Here is a 19,336-nt window from a genome sequence, read left to right as displayed (position 1 = left end):
AAAGTAAAAGTGTAATTAATGAGATAATAGGTCCCCTTAAGAATCAGTGCAGTTGTCTATGTGTGGAACCACAGGAAATGGGCAAGTGTTAACAGAATACTTCTCGTCTGTACTTACCATGGAGAAAGTCACAGAAGCTAGCGAGTTCAGGAGGGAGAACAGTCGTGGAACATAGCGATATCTGAGGAGGTGTTGGCGTTTTTGAAATGCGCAGAAGTGGATTAATCCACTGGGCCTGACCAAGTGTATCCTGGAACAGTGTGAGAAGTAAGGGAAGAACTTGCTGGTGACATGACATCGCAGATACTGTAATCTGAAGCAAGAGAAAACAACTGCAGGAGGAGCCCAATGGGTAAAGCAGCGTTTGGGGAGGTAGAGGAGTAGTCAGTTTCTCGTTCATACCCTGTATCAACATTATAAGTTTCCAGTGCCCTGGTTGGGATTTTTGTAGCTTCATTAGCCACAAGGGAAGTACCATGAGACTAGAGGATACTTAATGCTGTACCTCTATTTAGGAAGGGCTGCATAGTCAAGCCAAAGAACAACAGGCTGATGATCAATGCCGGAAGATGCTGGACTACATTTAAGAGGCATTTAGACAGATATTTAAATAGGCAAGGCAGCGTAGAAAGATACAGTCCTAATGTGGATAAATGGGGGTGATTTTGATGGGCAAAGAGGTTAGCATGGACTGAGTGAGGTTAGCATGGACTGAGTGAGCTGAAAGGCCTGCGTCTGTGCTGTATGACTTTGATTTTATGTGTTGCTGATAAATACTGGAGGTTTGTGTCCATTTCTGGCCCATACTTCGGGAACTGTGGGGAGACTTTGGATGTGTGCCCAAGAAATTCACTAAGGTATTTCAGTGATGAGGGAATTAATTTCTATAGACAGACTGCAAAGCCTGGGGTGGTTCTCCCTGAAACCATTGCAGAGATTGAAACAGAAAACACATCCCAGTGGTGTAGGGGTTGGGTAGCAGGTCAGACGGAGATGAGATGAGTGGAGGTGGCAGTACAAGGGCCAAAAGTGATGGGAGGCAAACCCGTGGTTGGATTGGGAATGCACTGCGGAGAGGAGGAGTGGGGGCAGATATGGTTACAGCATTTCAAGGGAAGCTGGGATGTGTCAGAGGGCAGTGTTTGCAGGGCTGCTACCAACAGGATTGTGCACAGAAACAGGACAGCTTCAAAGGGCCTATTGGCTGCCTCCTTTGTAACAGTGCTGTGGGACTGAGTGTTCCCGGGGCAGCTGTAGAAGAGGTGGATATTGGTGATGGGTAGACAGTGCAGCATGAATTTCACTCTCCCTTTCACCCATCCCACAGTCAAACTTCGCAATGGGGCGTCTTCCCTCCACCTTTCGAAAGTGCTACATGCTGGACTTCGGCCTTGCACGCCAGTACACCAACACGAACGGAGAGGTTCGGCCGGTGAGTGACAGACAAAGCAATTACATGAGTGTGAGATACATTACCCAGTGAAGGTGTGTGTGTGTGTGTGTGTCCTATCCCCCAGTGAGGGGCAGTGTCTGTGTGAGACACATCCCCCCAGTGAGAGTCTGTGTGTGTGTTTCCTATCACCCAGTGAGGGTCGGGGGTGTGTGTGTGTGTGAGAGGGAGAGAGACCCACCCCCAGTGAGGGTCTGGGGGGGTGGGGGTGTGTCCTATCCCCCAGTGAGGGGCAGTGTCTGTGTGAGACACATCCCCCCAGTGAGAGTCTGTGTGTGTGTTTCCTATCGCCCAGTGAGGGTTGGGTGTGTGTGTGTGTGTGTGTGAGAGATCCACCCCCAGTGAGGGTCTGGGGGTGTGTGTGTGTGTGTGTGAGAGATCCACCCCCAGTGAGGGTCTGAGTGTGTGTTTCCTATCACCCAGTGAGGGTCTGGGTGTGTGTGTGTGAGAGACCCAGCCCCCAGTGAGGGTCTGAGTGTGTGTTTCCTATCACCCAGTGAGGGTCTGGGTGTGTGTGTGTGAGAGACCCAGCCCCCAGTGAGGGTCTGGGTGTGTGTGTGTGTGTGTGAGAGACCCAGCCCCCAGTGAGGGTCTGAGTGTGTGGTGCGTGACCCCCCCCAGTGTCGGGATCCTCCACTGGACAGACAGTGTGACTGTTGCTCTCAGCTGGGACTGTTTGGTGGGGTTGAGTTTTGAGATGCTGAGCAAGGACAGAGGGTGTCTGTGACTGGGAGAATGTTGGTGTCCTGGGACAGCTGGTAATGAGTGAGAAATGGAGAAGGGAAGCAATGTGGATGTTGAGGTTTGGAGCTGTGTATTGCAGATTAGCGAGCATCCTTCGTGTGTGTGCTCAGAATCTCCAGTACTTTACTTCCCGGGCTGTTTGTTTCCCAGTTAGAGGAGATGGTCAGTGTGGGACTGAGAAAGTTCCCCACAAGGACCTTCCTCCTGTCACCCACAGGTGCTGAGGGACCATTCTGGGAGGCTCGGGTTAGAGATGGCTGTGCAGGTCTGGATGAAGGGAGTGGTGATGAGCACATATGGAGGTGATGGTAGCGTGCAGCTGAGAATGGTCACTTGTGTTCCTGTAACTGCAGCAGCTTCTGTTAATGGCCTCAGGGCTCCACTTCCCTTTAGTTCACTGATGCACTTTGTGTCTGTGTGACATCTTTCAGCAGCAGTGTTAACCCTGACCTTAGGCAGTGAAATGGGATCCTGACAAGGGATTATGAAGCAATACCAGCAATCAAATTAGGAACAGGAGTCGCCCCTCGCCCTTCCAGCCCAATGAATCACTTAATGAGATGGCTTTGGTAACTTGAATGACATTCCTGGTCTGTCTGCTCATTCACTCATTGATTATCAGGAACTCTTCTCCCTTGCTCTCACATTCACAGATCCGATCCAACTTCTCTTCTGAAGACCACTCAACCATTCCAGATATCTCTTCACTAAACTGAACTGCTCCCAAAACATCTATATCCTTCCTTAAATATGATGGCTAATCCTATACACTGTACTTCAGATGTGGTCTCAGCAGTGACTTCCCTAACTCATTCATAATTTCCCTACTTTTGGACTCACTTTTTCTTACAGTAAAGATTCTCTTAGTTTTTCAACTTGCTGGATTTTATGCAGCATAGAAAAGGACTCCAATTCACCACATCTATGCTGACCATCAAAACTACTTTAATCCCACTTTCCTACATTAATTCCATATCTGCCTATACCCTGATCATTTGCATTCAAGTCTGGATGTCTCTTAAATGTTGTTACTGTTCCTGCCTGTACCACCTCCACTGGCAGCTCATTCCAGATATCAACTCAAGAAACATTCTCTTCAGGTCTCTTTTAAACCTCCTCCTTCTCACCTTAAACCTGCACCTTCTAGTTTTAAACACCCCTATCATGGGATATAGACACTTCATATCTACCCTATCTACACCTTGCTTAATTTTATATACCACTATTTTGTCATGTCACAGCTTCATTTATTCCCATTTATCTAATCTTTCCTGATAACTCAAGCCCTCCAATCCAGGCAACATAACAGTGTAAGACCATAGACTAGGAGCAGAATTAGACCATTTGACCCATTGAGTCTGCTCCGCCATTCAGTCATGGTGATCCTTTTATGCCCTCGTCAGCCCCATTCCTCGGCCCTCTCCCCATAGCCTTTGATGTTGTGTCCGATAAAGAACCTATCAAGCTCCACCTTAAATACACCCAACAACCTGGCCTCCACAGCCACCTCTGGCAACATTCCACAAATTCATCACCCTCTAGCTAAAGCAATTTCTCTGCATCTCTGTTTCAAATGGACGCCCCTCTATCCTGAGGCTGTGCCCACTTGTCCTAGACTCCCCCAACATGGGAAACATCCTACATCCTTTCTACATCCACTCTGTTCAGGTCACCCAACATTCAAAATGTTTCAATGAGATTCCTCCCGCCCCCCACATCCTTCTAAATTCCAGTGAGTACAGACCCAGAGCCATCAAATGTACCTTGTATGATAATCTTCCCATTCCTGGAATCATCCTTGTGAACCTCCTCCGAACCCTCTCCAATGCCCACACATCTTTTCTTCGATGAGGAGCCCAAAACTATTCACAATACTCAAGGTGAGGCCTCACCAGTGCCTTATAAAGCCTCAGCTCTGCTCTTGTCTTCCTCATCAGTGACTCTACCTGCAAGTTAACCCTTAGGGTATTCTGCACAAGGACTCCCAAGTCCTTTTGCATCTCAGATTTTTGGGTTTTCTCTCCATTTAGAAAATAGTCCGCACATTTATTTCTACTACCAAAGTGCATGACCATGCATTTTCCAACATTGTATTTCATTTGCCACTTTCTTGCTCATTCTCCTAATCTGTCTTAAGTCCTTCTGCATCCTTTTTGTTTCTTCAACACTACCTGCCCCTCCACCAATCTTCATATCATCTACAAACTTGGCAACAAAGCCATCTATTCCATTATCTAAATCATTGATATACAGCATAAAAAGAAGCAATCCTAACACCAACCCCTGTAGAACACCACTAGTCACTGGCAGCCAACCAGAAAAGGATCCTTTTATTCCCACTCACTGCCTCCTACCAATCAGCCAATGTTCTAACCATGCTAATAAGTTTCCTATAGTACCATGGGCTCTTAACTTGGTAAGCAGCCTCATGTATGGCACCTTGTCAAAGGCTTCCTGAAAGTCCAAATATACAACATTCACTGCATTCCTTTATCTGTCCTACTTGTAATCTCCTCAAAGAATTTAAACAGGTTCGTTAGTCAAGAATTTCCTTTAAGGAAACCATGCTGACTTTGTCCTATCTTGTCCTGTGTCACCAAATACTCCATAACCTCATCCTTAACAATTGGCTACAACATCTTCCCAACCAGTGAGGTCAGAGGTCAGGCTAACTGGTCTATAATTTTCTTTCTGCTGCCTCCTTCCTTTCTCAAAGAGTGGAGTGACATTTGCACTTTTCCAGTCCTCTGGCACCAAGCCAGAGTCCAATGATTTTTGAAAGATCATTACTAATGCCTCCACAATCTCTACTACTACCTTGTTCAGAACCCTAGGGTGCAGTTCATCTGGTCCGGGTGACTTATGTACCCTTGGGTCTTACAGCTTTTTGAGCACCTTCCCTCTTGTAATAGTAACTGTACCCACTTCTCTTCCCTCACACCCTTCAACATCAGGCACACTGCTAGTGTCTCCACAGTGAAGACTGATACAAAATACTCATTTAGTTCATCTGCCATCTCCTTATCCCCCATTAATATTTCTCTGGCCTCATTTTCTAGCAGTCCTATATCCACTCTCATCTCTCTTTTATTTTTTACATACTTGAAAAAGCTTTACTATCCACTTTGATATTGTTTGCTAACTTGCTTTCATATTTATTCTTTTCCCTTCTGATGATTCTTTTGGCTGCTCTCTGTAAGTTTTTAAAAGCTTCCCAATCCTCTATCTTCCCACTAATTTTTGCTTTGTTTTATATGCCCTCTCTTTTGCTTTTACATTAGCTTTGATTTCCCTTGTCAGCAACGGTTGTATTATTTTACGATTTAATTTTTTTTTTGTTTTTGGAATACATCTATCCTGCACTTTCCTCATCTTTCCTAGAAACTCACGTCACTGCTGCTCTGCTGTGGCCCCTGCCAGTATCTTGAAACACTAACTGAGTCCCTTATCTAAGCTTTCTGTCTTAATTTCCTTCTCAGAATTCCCTTGAGTCCATCTGGGAGAATTGGTTCATGGCAGCCACATCCACCCTTCCTCCTGCCTCTGTCAAGGACTGCATTCAGTCCTGTTGACTGTCACTGAGTACCATACTCGGTCCTTTGTAAAGAGGAACATTAGACATAGTAATTGGCCGTTCCCCCTCTTGTTACTGTCCCACCATCCAATCATGCCATCAGAGATCTTTCACCTTGTTCTCAGTTTCCTGCATCAACGCCATATCCTTGAATCCCCTTCCACTGAACATTGAAAGTGTTCAGTGGCTGAACCTCCACACCAAGAATTTCACACTTACAAATGAAGGAGCTTTTCCTCATGTCAGTCATTCAACAGGTGACATCTCAATCTAAGATGGGGTCCGCCTCCCCACCAGACTTTTCGTTCAGAGGAAACCATCTCCCTACATCCATCCAGCCTGTCGAGCCCTGGGAGAATGTTGTATGGAAATAAATCTCCCCTGATTCTGCTGGGCTGCTGTACACTGCTGTGGAGTGCCTTGTTAAAGACAACGGAGCCTTGACAGTGCCCTTGCAGTTTGGGAGGATTGTGTGTCAGGAGTGCCCCATGTTTATGTGGAAACATTCCTGTGCCTTCTCCTTAAGAGTGATGGGTTTGGTACCAGGCAAACCAGACGTAAAGGTCATCCTTTCAGCTTACACCAGTGATGTCCTCCTCACGGTCACTGACCTTGTTGACTTAAAGATAATGCGAGAGTGCCAGCAGATCTTCTCGGCACACCCTCTGCAAGAGTCATCTGGGAAAAGTGTACTGGTCTTTTGATGGGTGGACTGCTTTCTGGAGGGGTTAAGACCCTTTGCATGGAGCACCACGCTCCTCTATCTTGAGTCTATCTGAACTCCACTGAGGAGGCTTGGCCGGCGAGCTAGCAGGATTTGGAAACGAAACTCTTTGCCTGGCTGAGACATTGGACGAGCCTACTTCATGCAACTTTGTATTTTGTAATAAAAAAGGGCAATATCGCGGGAGGGGCAGTACTGAGGGAGTGCTGCATTGTTATATGAAGGCTCCCTGTATGAAATGGAACAGGGAACTACTACATTCATAATAAGGACGAAAAAAGCCGGAAAAACTCAGCAGGTCAGGAAAGAAAAGCAAAGATAAATGGAAAAATCCTGTCAAGAGGGCTTTGATTTGAAACTCTGCTTCTCTTTCCACGGATGCTACCTGACCAGCTGAGTGTTTTCAGCCTTTGGTTACTTCAATTTGCAGCATCTGCAGGGTTGTTCTAAACCACAGTGTGTGTATGCAAGGTGTGTGTGTTGTGAAAGAGTGCTGCCAGGAGAGGTAGTAACCTGCTGCAGGACCCCTCTCCCTGCTGCTGGATGTGTGTCCCGCTGCCTCTGTGCACAATCCTCTCATTAATTTTGCTGCTTGTTCTGTTTTGTTTCTCCTTTTTGTTTTACAGTTTCTGTTGGATTACTCATGCTTATGTTCCTTGAAGTCTTAGTTTGATGGTCAGATCTCCCATTCCCTGCATGTGTCCAAGGTTGTGCAGTGAGCTGTGAGTTTCCATCAGCCTCGCACTGAATTTCAGTTCTTTCACTATGTTTTAATAGACGGGGATCTCCCAGAGACCCAGAGGCAGCCTCAGCATTTCAGGTAACCTCAGCTGTGCTGTACAATGTGCAGGCTACACTCAGACAACAGGAAGATCTCAGCACAATACGTAGAGCTGGGTGCAGTCAAAACACAGGTGAATCTCAGCAAGAGAAATGCTACAGAATAGAGCAAAAGGGGATGGCTGCAGTCAGGATACAGGTGGAACATGAAGGAAGGGAAGGGTGAGAGATGGAGGAGAGTGGAGAATATACAGGCAGAAAATGGAGGCTGCAGTCAGTTACAGATGGGACAGGGCAGTTGGATCAGGAAGGTACAAGAGTGTTACTTGGGCTACAGGTGGATTATTGAAGGGAGGATTGGGAGTTGGGTTACAGATGAGAGGGTGAGGTGTTGGCAGTGTACAGGTCAATGTTGTGGTGGTAGACTTCTACAAGCCAAGAAGCACAAGGGTGAGATCACAGGTAGGTGTAGGGGAGTGGGTGGAGTCGCAATTTTGACTGACAGTCATTACTGATTTCAGAGGAATGTGGACTGTGGGGGAGGGATGGATGTAGTTAGTGGAGGTGGGTCCAGAGTTGATGGGTGGATCCTGGTGTGGGTGGAGCCAGTAGCGACGTACGGATTGGACAAGTGACCAGAGTTTGTGGGGTAGGTCTAGGTGGAACACCACTATAGTCTAGAAACAGGCCCTTAACCCTTCAAGTCTGTGCTGAACACAATGTCAAATTATATTAAATCTCTTCTGCCAGCACATGATCTGCATCTCTCCATTTCCTGTACATTCAAGTACCTGCCTAACAGCCTCTTAAATGCCTCTACCGTGTGTGTGTGTTCACCACCACGCCTGGCAGTCCATTCCAGGTATCCACCATTCTGCATAAAAGCTGCCTCACACATTTCCTTTCAACTTGTCTCGAACCCATGTCCTCTAACAGTTGGTGTTTCCACCCTGGGGAAATGTCTTTCCTAACTATGCCACTCATAATTTTATAATTTTTTTGGGTCTCCCCTCAGCCTCCAATACTCCAGAGAAAACAATCCTCATCTGTCCAATACCTCCCATGCCTCCATCCAGGTAGCACCCTAGTGAACCACCTACAAAGCTTCCACATCCTTCCTGTAATGTGGCGACTACAGCTGCATACAATACTCGAATTGTGACCAGGCCAAAGGTTTATAAAGTTGCAATATGGCTTCCCGACTTTTAGATTTAGGAGCCCAGCTGATGGAGGCCTGTGTGCCAAATACCTTCTTTGCCTCTCTATCTCTCTGTGTTGCCACTTCCAGGGAACTATAGACTTGCACCCTAGGATCCCTCTATGCATAAAAGGTCTTGTCATTTACTGTATACTTTTATCTTGTATGTGATTTCTCAGAGTACAATACCTCACACTTAACCAGGTTAAACTCCATCTGCCACTCTGCACACATTTCCAACTGGTCTAAGTTCTGTTGAATCCTTTAACGATCTTCCTCACTATCCCCAACGCCACCATTTTTCCTGCCATTTTCTAACTTATCTATATATTCACCTAAATCTTATACATACACAATAAACAATAGATATCCCAGCACTGATCCTTGGGGAATACCACTGGTCACAAATCTCCCGTCAGAATAACACCCCTCCACCACTGCCATCTGGCTTCTATGACTAAGCCAATTTTAAACCCAGTCTACTAAGTTTCCATGAATCCCATGTGGCTTAGTCTTCTGGATCTGCTTACCATGAGGAAAGGCTTTCTGAAATCTATACCATTACTACCATTCATTCATTCATTGCCCTACCATCATCAATCATCTCCATTACCTCAGAAAAACTCAGTCACGTTTGCAGGACATGGCGTGCCCTGGACAAAGTCATGCTGACTATCCTTGATAAGTTTATACTTTCCCAAAGATGAGTATATCATATCCTTAAGAATACTCTCCAGTAATTTCCCTACCACTGATGTAAGGCTCACAGCCTGTAATTTCCTGGCTTATCTCTACTGTCCTCCTTAAACAGAGGGAAAAAAACATTGGCTACTGTAGACCTCTGGGATAGAAAAATCTCTATTAAGGTCCCAGTAATCTCTTCTCTTGTCTCTCCTGGTAATCTGGGAGAGATCCTGTCAGGTCCAGGGGACTCCTCTCCTTAATGCTCCTCAAGATTCTCACACCATCATCTTGTTATGCTCGAGAGTGTAAGCACACCCCTGTCTGATCTCACTATCCTTCATGTACTTCTCTGCAAGGTGTCCATTTACTACCTCACCCAAATCCCTCTTGCACTTGAATGGTCCTATCTTCTCCCAAGTTACCCCATGCACATATATATTTAAAGTATTTATTCAACAGGTTTTAAGAAATATAATGGAAAGAATTTAAACAGGAAATCAGGAAAGCTAAAGAGGCTATAATACTCTGTGCCCTGGGGTGTGGTCAGTTGCCATGTTAGGGTGGTACAAGTTTTCAGTCCAACTGGTCCATGATGATTGAGGCAAGCTGTAACTGGACTATTTGCCTGCAGACACTTCTCACAGGAGGGGCAATCAGTCCATACGACTGTCCCTTTTATATACCAGTGAAATGAGGAAATGGGAAAGGATCCTTTCCTTATCTCTCCTTGTCGATGCTCGCCCACCGTTCACCAAAACCCACACTTTAATCTCCAGACTGCCCTTTTCAAACTGGCCACTACACTCAAACTCACTCTCTTTTACTCAGTGCTAGGCTTCATGGTGAGTTAACACTCGGCTCCTCACCATGACTTCTCCCCCTCTCACAGTAAGTGCAGTTTGCCAGGACTCGGGGTGAGGCCAGTTGCCAGTGGTTGGGGGATACCAGTTCTCAGGCTGGAGGTCGGTGGGCTTGGTCAGGAGTTGGTGGTTGGGGGTGGGTCATTAGGGATCTCCTGTCATCACTGAGCAGGGTCAGGAGTGATGTTCAGGCAGGTTCTGGGTGGGAATTGGGATTAGGGGCTGGAGTTGGGGTCGAGGTTTTTGTCACGATAGGTTATGCAGGTTTGGTCAAGGTCAAGGTGTCAGTCAGGGCAGAGATCAGGAGTCAGGATGAGAGTTGGGTCTGGGCCTACGGTGAAGGTTTGCTTGGGGTAGGGTCAGGGGCCAGAATTTGTCAAGGGTCAGTGTATATTGAGGTAGGGTCAGGGGCCAGAATTTGTCAAGGGTCAGTGTATATTGAGGTAGGGTCAGGGGCCAGGATTTGTCAAGGGTCAGTGTATATAGGGGAACGGTCAGGGGTCAGGATTTGTCAAGGGTCAGTGTATATTGAGGTAGGGTCAGGGGCCAGGATTTGTCAAGGGTCAGTGTATATTGAGGTAGGGTCAGGGGCCAGGATTTGTCAAGGGTCAGTGTATATTGGGGAATGATCAGGGGTCAGGATTTGTCAAGGATCAGTGTATATTGAGGTAGGGTCAGGGGCCAGGATTTGTCAAGGGTCAGTGTATATTGAGGTAGGGTCAGGGGCCAGGATTTGTCAAGGGTCAGTGTATATTGAGGTAGGGTCAGAGGCCAGGATTTGTCAAGGGTCAGTGTATATTGAGGTAGGGTCAGGGGCCAGGATTTGTCAAGGGTCAGTGTATATTGGGGTATGGTCAGGTGTCAGGATTTGTCAAGGGTCAGTGTATATTGAGGTAGGGTCAGGGGTCAGGATTTGTCAAGGGTCAGTGTATATTGGGGTAGGGTCAGGGGTCAGGATTTGTCAAGGGTCAGTGTATATTGGGGTACGGTCAGGTGTCAGGATTTGTCAAGGGTCAGTGTATATTGGGGAACGGTCAGGGGTCAGGATTTGTCAAGGGTCAGTGTATATTGGGGAACGGTCAGGGGTCAGGATTTGTCAAGGGTCAGTGTATATTGAGGTAGGGTCAGGGGCCAGGATTTGTCAAGGGTCAGTGTATATTGAGGTAGGGTCAGGAGTCAGGATTTGTCAAGGGTCAGTGTATATTGAGGTAGGGTCAGGGGCCAGGATTTGTCAAGGGTCAGTGTATATTGGGGAACGGTCAGGGGTCAGGATTTGTCAAGGGTCAGTGTATATTGAGGTAGGGTCAGGGGTCAGGATTTGTCAAGGGTCAGTGTATATTGAGGTAGGGTCAGGGGTCAGGATTTGTCAAGGGTCAGTGTATATTGAGGTAGGGTCAGGGGCCAGGATTTGTCAAGGGTCAGTGTATATTGGGGTAGGGTCGGGTGTCAGGATTTGTCAAGGGTCAGTGTATATTGGGGTAGGGTCGGGGGTCAGGATTTGTCAAGGGTCAGTGTATATTGGGGTAGGGTCAGGTGTCAGGATTTGTCAAGGGTCAGTGTATATTGGGGTAGGGTCAGGGGTCAGGATTTGTCAGGGGTCAGTGTATATTGGGGTAGGGTCAGGTGTCAGGATTTGTCAAGGGTCAGTGTATATTGGTTGGCTGCAGACGGAGGTCCTTGTCCCTTTGTTTCATTTATAATTTGACCCTCCTCCCCACCCTGTGTCCTGACATGTAGCAGCTGACGACTGAACTTGGGGTTGGGGAAATGGGCAGGACGAGGTGTCACAGGGGGCATGACCATATCGAGGGGAGGGGGACATGGCTTGTCACTGTCTCAGCCCTTATAGTACTGAGGGATTCCACCAGGCAGGGGAATGTGGGCAGACACAGACCCTGGGGACAAACAGTGACCCTGGGGACGGGGAGATGGACACTGACACCAGGGACTGACAGTGACCCCGGGGACGGGCAGACGGACACTGACACCAGGGACAGACAGTGACCCCGGGGACGGGGAGACGGACACTGACACCAGGGACAGACAGTGACCCCGGGGACGGGCAGACGGACACTGACACCAGGGACTGACAGTGACCCCGGGGACGGGCAGACGGACACTGTCACCAGGGACTGACAGTGACCCCGGGGACGGGCAGACGGACACTGACACCAGGGACTGACAGTGACCCCGGGGACGGGCAGACGGACACTGACACCAGGGACAGACAGTGACCCCGGGGACGGGGAGAAGGACACTGACACCAGGGACTGACAGTGACCCCGGGGACGGGCAGACGGACACTGACACCAGGGACAGACAGTGACCCCGGGGACGGGGAGACGGACACTGACACCAGGGACAGACAGTGACCCCGGGGACGGGCAGACGGACACTGACACCAGGGACTGACAGTGACCCCGGGGACGGGCAGACGGACACTGACACCAGGGACAGACAGTGACCCCGGGGACGGGGAGACGGACACTGACACCAGGGACAGACAGTGACCCCGGGGACGGGCAGACGGACACTGACACCAGGGACTGACAGTGACCCCGGGGACGGGCAGACGGACACTGACACCAGGGACAGACAGTGACCCCGGGGACGGGGAGACGGACACTGACACCAGGGACAGACAGTGACCCCGGGGACGGGCAGACGGACACTGACACCAGGGACTGACAGTGACCCCGGGGACGGGGAGACGGACACTGTCACCAGGGACAGTGACCCCGGGGACGGGGAGACGGACACTGTCACCAGGGACAGACAGTGACCCCGGGGACGGGGAGACGGACACTGTCACCAGGGACAGACAGTGACCCCGGGGACGGGGAGACGGACACTGTCACCAGGGACAGACAGTGACCCCGGGGACGGGGAGACGGACACTGACACCAGGGACAGACAGTGACCCCGGGGACGGGGAGACGGACACTGACACCAGGGACTGACAGTGACCCCGGGGACGGGGAGACGGACACTGACACCAGGGACAGACAGTGACCCCGGGGACGGGCAGACGGACACTGACACCAGGGACTGACAGTGACCTTGGGGATGGGTGGACGCACACTGACACCAGGGATGGCTAGACTGACACTGATCTTGGGGTACCTGACCCTGGGGATGGACAGACAATGGGTGAACACTGATTATGAAGATGGGGTCAGACTGGGGTGGGATTATTTGACCCCATGGTGAAGGTGGACCAACCATTCGCACACTGATCTCTCTGTTCTTTGTTGCAGCCCCGTGCCGTGGCTGGATTCCGAGGGACGGTTCGTTACGCATCTGTCAACGCTCACAAAAACCGGGTACGGCAGGGAGGAGGTGTAGGTCGCCAGAGCTGGGGACCCGGGTTCGCTGGGGCGATGTTCTGGGATTGCGGGGTCAATGATGCGAGGTTCAGAGATGGTGTGGAGTTCATTGGGTCACTAGTCTGAGCATCAGTGGTTGAAGCCTCACTGGTGTGAGGTCCCTGCGTCAGTGCCAGTGTGACGATTACTGTATGTGGGGTCGATAGTGCAAGGGGCAGTTTCTCCTCCCTTTGACCCTAATCCTCCCTCTGTCCTTTTTCACCAGGAAATGGGCCGACACGATGACCTATGGTCCTTGTTCTACATGCTGGTGGAGTTTGCCGTCGGTCAGCTACCCTGGAGAAAAATCAAGGACAAGGTACCTTCACCCATCCCTGTCTGTGGGTGTGTTCTCTCCCGCACCTCTCCAATAATGGGTAATGGGGGAACCTACCCTTGACAGAGGGCACCAAGAAACGGGCATTTATCTTGGCAAGTCAATGGGCATTTATGGTCACCCAGGTGGTGATGTCTGGGACTGTCCTGACCCACCCTGACCTCAGGACGGAGCTGCTGGCCAGGGTGGTCTTCCCCTGCCTGGATGAGGGTAAGGTTGAACTGCTGCAGGTCATCCAGAGAAGGTGCTGGTGGGGAGGGAATCACCCATTGACAGTGAGATATTTGCCAGTGAGAAGGTGTGGCACTGGGAAGGGAACACAGGTCAGGGTGTGTCCCTGTATCCTCTCCCTTGTCTGGGTTTGAGAGGTTCTATAAGAGTTGCCCAGGTCAGTACGTGCAGTGTACTTTGGAGGTGGTGCACACTGCAGTCATTGTGTACTGGTGGTGTGGAGAGGGGCTGTTTGGGAAGGCAGAGGGAAGGGGTGTTTTGGGGAGTGTTTGGGGAAGTGATTGAGCAGTTGTTTTGTCCTGGACCGTGTTGCAATCCGGAGTTGTTGGAGCCACGCTCACCCAGGCCAGTGAGGAGTGTCCATCACACTTGCTCCTTGAAGATAGGAGAAAGAGGTGAGTCTGCGCATGTGTCAGTGTGTGGTGTTGAGGTCATGTGTCAAGATGTGTGCTTATGGTGGTGGGATCAGGGGGAGCACGTGCAAGGGTGGGGTTAGGAGATACGTGTGCAGGCTAGAGTGGGTGTGTTTCTTTACTGGAGGTGCTGAGACTTGCCCCCTGACTGCCCACAGGAACAGGTCGGGCTGATTAAGGAGAAGTATGACCATCGGATGCTGTTGAAGCACATGCCCTCAGAATTCCACCTGTTCCTCGACCACGTCTCCACTTTGGATTACTTCACCAAACCAGATTATCAGGTACCTGGGCAAACCCTTGAAGGTGGCTCCGCCACGCACTGTGGCTGCCTGACAGCTGCATGCTGTAGGTGCTGGCTGCAGTGGAATGTCCACAGCTCCAGCTCTCCCTCCGGGAGATGAGTAGAGAAAGGCACATCCTGGAGCCTGCTTCACCATTCAACATCAGCTGTGCTCATCACCCACATTCAGTCCATTGTTCCGGCTCTCTCCCCATATCCCTCACCTAAGAACCGTACCCAACTCCTCTTGGAATACATTTCATGATTTGACTTCAAAGGCTTCCTTCACTACTCTGTGGGTGCAGTCACTTCTCCCCGCCTCAGTCACATGTGGCTTGCTCCATACCCCCAGACAGTGAGCCGGGCTTGGACTTCCTTCCTGCACCTACTCTTCCCTATCCTACAGATCCCTCGGGAGCTGCGGGGCGATCCCTCAGGGGTACGGGGAGATCTCTCAGAGGTATGGGACCTGTCTTTGGCTCCTGATCTGACGCTCCTGCCTTCCCCGGCAGCTGATTATGTCGGTACTGGAGAGCAGCACCAAGGAGCGCTGTATCACGGAGAACGAGGCCTTCGACTGGGAGAAGGGAGGGACCGACGCTCTGCTGTCCACCAGCACCCCCACTCAAGCTCAGCTGCACACCAAACAGACCGCTGCTATGTTCGGGTCAGTCCTTCATTTAATCAGGCTGTCGGGGTTGGAGCGGGTGGAGGGTTCAAATAGGAGATTGGGTATGAGGTTGTGAAGATCAAGACATGGAGGTTATGGCGGGAGGTTCGGTGAACAGGAGCCCCTGGGTAAGGGTCGTCCATGGCACAGGAGCAGGGTCTGTGGGTCAAGGCCTACTGGATCATGGTGGGTCCCTGTTAAAGATCGAAGGGTTGTGGAAGGTGTGGCCACTGGAGTGGGGATGGGGTCCCTGAGTCACAGTGAGAGTTGGGTGGGTCTCTGGGACTGGGTGGTCCATGGGTTGGGGTAACAGCTGTGTGTCTGTGTTGCAGAGTGATCAATGTAACTCCAGTGCCTGGGGACGTACAGCGGGAGAACACAGACGACGTCCTGCAGGACGAGCACTTCAGTGACCAGGAGAATGCACCAGCCATGATTCCCGGCAGGCCCACGGACCTCTCCGGGGCACCTCCCAATCTGGCCCTGGAAACGGACGCTTGGGATGAGACCGACATCAATCGCAACAAACTGCGGATCAGCATGAGCAAGGTCAGGAGTCAGGTCCACTGGTCAGTCATCACCACATGGGGGAGAGGGGTTACCAAGGGATGGTGTAAGAGAATTGGATTAATATTATTGGGGATAGAGTCTGTCTCCCATCCCCCACGTCTCCCGCTTCTCCCTGTCCCCACTCATCTCTCTCTTCTCTACAGACGCAGTGTGTGCTGGAGGACGAGCCCAGTCGTATTCCATGCCCCAGCTCCCCAGTCCGAGGGGCCGCTGACAGCAGCCAGACCGCCCTGCGATATCGCCGCGTCAACAGTCCTGAATCTGACCGGCTCTCCACCACTGATGCCCGTGGCGAGGCTGTGGACAAACGGTGAGTTTGTGGTCAGCTCCCCCCTACCCCACTGACCAAGAGTCATCTACCCTGGACAATGGGCCAAGAATCCTCTGCACCATCCGTACCTAACCCCCCCCCCAGAACACACCCTCCCCACTCCCCACTGACAGGGAACACTGCAACCCACCCTCACTGGGCACCACCCTCCCTTTTGACTTCCTCCCTGCCTACTTCTTCCCTCCCACTGAAATCTCCCTCCTCCACCACCACCCCCAACTGGCCCAGGGAAACACCAAACCTCAACCCACCATTTAGATAGATAGATAGATACTTTATTCATCCCCATGGGGAAATTCAACTTTTTTCCAATGTCCCATACACTTGTTGTAGCAAAACTAATTACATACAATACTTAACTCAGTAAAAAGTATGATATGCATCTAAATCACTATCTCAAAAAGCAGTAATAATAGCTTTTTAAAAAGTTCTTAAGTCCTGGCGGTAGAATTGTAAAGCCTAATGGCATTGGGGAGTATTGACCTCTTCATCCTGCCTTGGACCCCAGCATTTCTCCCACCACCCACTGCATGTGACTGTTCAGCCCTCACCAAACCGTGACTTACTCCAGACTCCCCATGTGGGCTGAGTGCAGGGGCGGTGAGGGAATGGGGAGGCAGACTTCTGGGAGTATGTTGCTGTTGTTGCCCTGAAAGAGAGCGTTGACAGCTGCTGTCTGCTCCGGGACTGGCAGGTGTGTCTGGGGGTCCAAGGCAAGAGATGCCTTCCCACATCTGACCTGTTCCTCATCCTGCAAGCCCAAAGTGGAGTTGCTGGGGAAATCTGGTCCCTGTCCCGCTGTGGTCCACGTACCATGGGTGGGTCTGGTGGTCCCTGCCCCATTGCTGGGGAAAGCTGGTCTCTGTCCCGCTGTGGTCCACGTACCATGGGTGGGTCTGGTGGTCCCTGTCCCGCTGTGGTCCACGTACCATGGGTGGGTCTGGTGGTCCCTGCCCCATTGCTGGGGAAAGCTGGTCCCTGTCCCGCTGTGGTCCACGTACCATGGGTGGGTCTGGTGGTCCCTGCCCCATTGCTGGGGAAAGCTGGTCTCTGTCCCGCTGTGGTCCACGTACCATGGGTGGGTCTGGTGGTCCCTGTCCCGCTGTGGTCCACGTACCATGGGTGGGTCTGGTGGTCCCTGCCCCATTGCTGGGGAAAGCTGGTCCCTGTCCCGCTGTGGTCCACGTACCATGGGTGGGTCTGGTGGTCCCTGCCCCATTGCTGGGGAAATCTGGTCCCTGTCCCGCTGTGGTCCACGTACCATGGGTGGGTCTGGTGGTCCCTGTCCCGCTGTGGTCCACGTACCATGGGTGGGTCTGGTGGTCCCTGCCCCATTGCTGGGGAAATCTGGTCCCTGTCCCGCTGTGGTCCACGTACCATGGGTGGGTCTGGTGGTCCCTGTCCCGCTGTGGTCCACGTACCATGGGTGGGTCTGGTGGTCCCTGTCCCGCTGTGGTCCACGTACCATGGGTGGGTCTGGTGGTCCCTGCCCCATTGCTGGGGAAAGCTGGTCTCTGTCCCGCTGTGGTCCACGTACCATGGGTGGGTCTGGTGGTCCCTGTCCCGCTGTGGTCCACGTACCATGGGTGGGTCTGGTGGTCCCTGTCCCGCTGTGGTCCACGTACCATGGGTGGGTCTGGTGGTCCCTGCCCCATTGCTGGGGAAAGCTGGTCCCTGTCCCGCTGTGGTCCACGTACCATGGGTGGGTCTGGTGGTCCCTGCCCCATTGCTGGGGAAAGCTGGTCCCTGTCCCGCTGTGGTCCACGTACCATGGGTGGGTCTGGTGGTCCCTGCCCCATTGCTGGGGAAAGCTGGTCCCTGTCCCGCTGTGGTCCACGTACCATGGGTGGGTCTGGTGGTCCCTGTCCCGCTGTGGTCCACGTACCATGGGTGGGTCTGGTGGTCCCTGCCCCATTGCTGGGGAAAGCTGGTCCCTGTCCCGCTGTGGTCCACGTACCATGGGTGGGTCTGGTGGTCCCTGCCCCATTGCTGGGGAAAGCTGGTCCCTGTCCCGCTGTGGTCCACGTACCATGGGTGGGTCTGGTGGTCCCTGCCCCATTGCTGGGGAAAGCTGGTCCCTGTCCCGCTGTGGTCCACGTACCATGGGTGGGTCTGGTGGTCCCTGCCCCATTGCTGGGGAAAGCTGGTCTCTGTCCCACTGGGGGTCCACGTCCCACGTCCGGGTCTGGGGGTTATTGTCCCATCACTCGGGACTGGGGCTGGAGGTGTTAACCTAGGCTGAGCCAGTGTTATTGTTCCCCAGGTCCCGGGTGGAGCTCCTGGCTTCCCCGTCCCGCCAGGCCCAGGTGGTGCTGCTGAGCTCGGGCCAGGAGCAGGCAGGGGCCGAGAGGCCAGTGAGTGGACGGCTGGAGGTCTCTGCTTCAGCGGAGCAAGAGGCTCTGAGTACCGCCTTCCGGTCAGTGCCACTGGCCGAGGAGGAAGACTTCGACAGCAAGGAGTGGGTGATCATCGATAAGACCGAGCTGAAGGACTTCCAGCCGGGCGTGGAGGCCAGCTCTTCTGGTACTACCGATGAGGAGCCGGAGGAACTGCGGCCCTTGGAGGGGGCAGAGGCTGCCCGGCCCAGGGTCCTGGAGGAGGAGGGCAGCAGGAGGACAGCCCACTGCCCCTCCACCTCAGAGAGTGGGAGGGAGCTACGAGCCAGCAGTCCCGGCCGCTCACCACTCCACCACTCACAGCCGGGTCCGCACACCGCACGCCGTGAGTCAGAACTCTCCACCTCCGAACACCAGGTAGGTATTCGCACCGACACCCACAACCACAACCCCCACCCAAAACCTCCCTGAGGGTTAGAACTCTCTACCTCCCAGTACCAGGAAGCTAACCACATCCACAAACACCACGCATAACCCCACCACGAGTCTGAGCTCTACCCCCAAGTACCAGGTAGGTACCCGATCCCACACCCACAGCCGTAGCGTGACAGGAACCTCCCACCCACAGGTAGGTACACCCCACCACAGACCACCAGAGGCAGGGCAGGCAGCACCCTGATTCCCATCAACTCTCTCCCGTATTCAGTGTGTAAATCGCCCACATGAGGGGCAATTTACAGCCCCCAATTAACCCACCAACCTCATGTTCCTTTGGGATGTGGGTAG

The 19,336-nt window shown here is 51.8% G+C and overlaps 1 protein-coding gene across 7 annotated transcripts in view; it reads left to right on the top strand.

Annotated features, from left to right (window-relative positions):
• The window catches only part of LOC140733231 (tau-tubulin kinase 1-like), a 67,178-nt gene that overhangs the window by 26,242 nt on the left and 21,600 nt on the right, over positions 1-19,336 (top strand). For 5 of the 7 annotated variants that reach the window (XM_073056283.1, XM_073056280.1, XM_073056281.1 and 2 more), the window contains 8 exons: positions 1,328-1,432; positions 13,272-13,337; positions 13,606-13,698; positions 14,519-14,644; positions 15,156-15,310; positions 15,646-15,862; positions 16,027-16,193; positions 18,478-18,967. In XM_073056283.1, the coding sequence (XP_072912384.1) occupies positions 1,328-1,432; positions 13,272-13,337; positions 13,606-13,698; positions 14,519-14,644; positions 15,156-15,310; positions 15,646-15,862; positions 16,027-16,193; positions 18,478-18,967 (1,419 nt within the window). Of the gene's footprint in view, positions 1-1,327; positions 1,433-7,148; positions 7,215-7,269; positions 7,407-13,271; positions 13,338-13,605; positions 13,699-14,518; positions 14,645-15,155; positions 15,311-15,645; positions 15,863-16,026; positions 16,194-18,477; positions 18,968-19,336 lie in introns of those variants that run through there. The other 2 variants (XM_073056285.1, XM_073056286.1) reach the window with 2 other exon arrangements.

Source organism: Hemitrygon akajei, chromosome 9, assembly GCF_048418815.1.
Source record: "Hemitrygon akajei chromosome 9, sHemAka1.3, whole genome shotgun sequence".
Classification (NCBI taxonomy): Eukaryota; Metazoa; Chordata; class Chondrichthyes; order Myliobatiformes; family Dasyatidae; genus Hemitrygon; species Hemitrygon akajei.
This window is presented reverse-complemented; position numbering and strand designations above follow the sequence as displayed.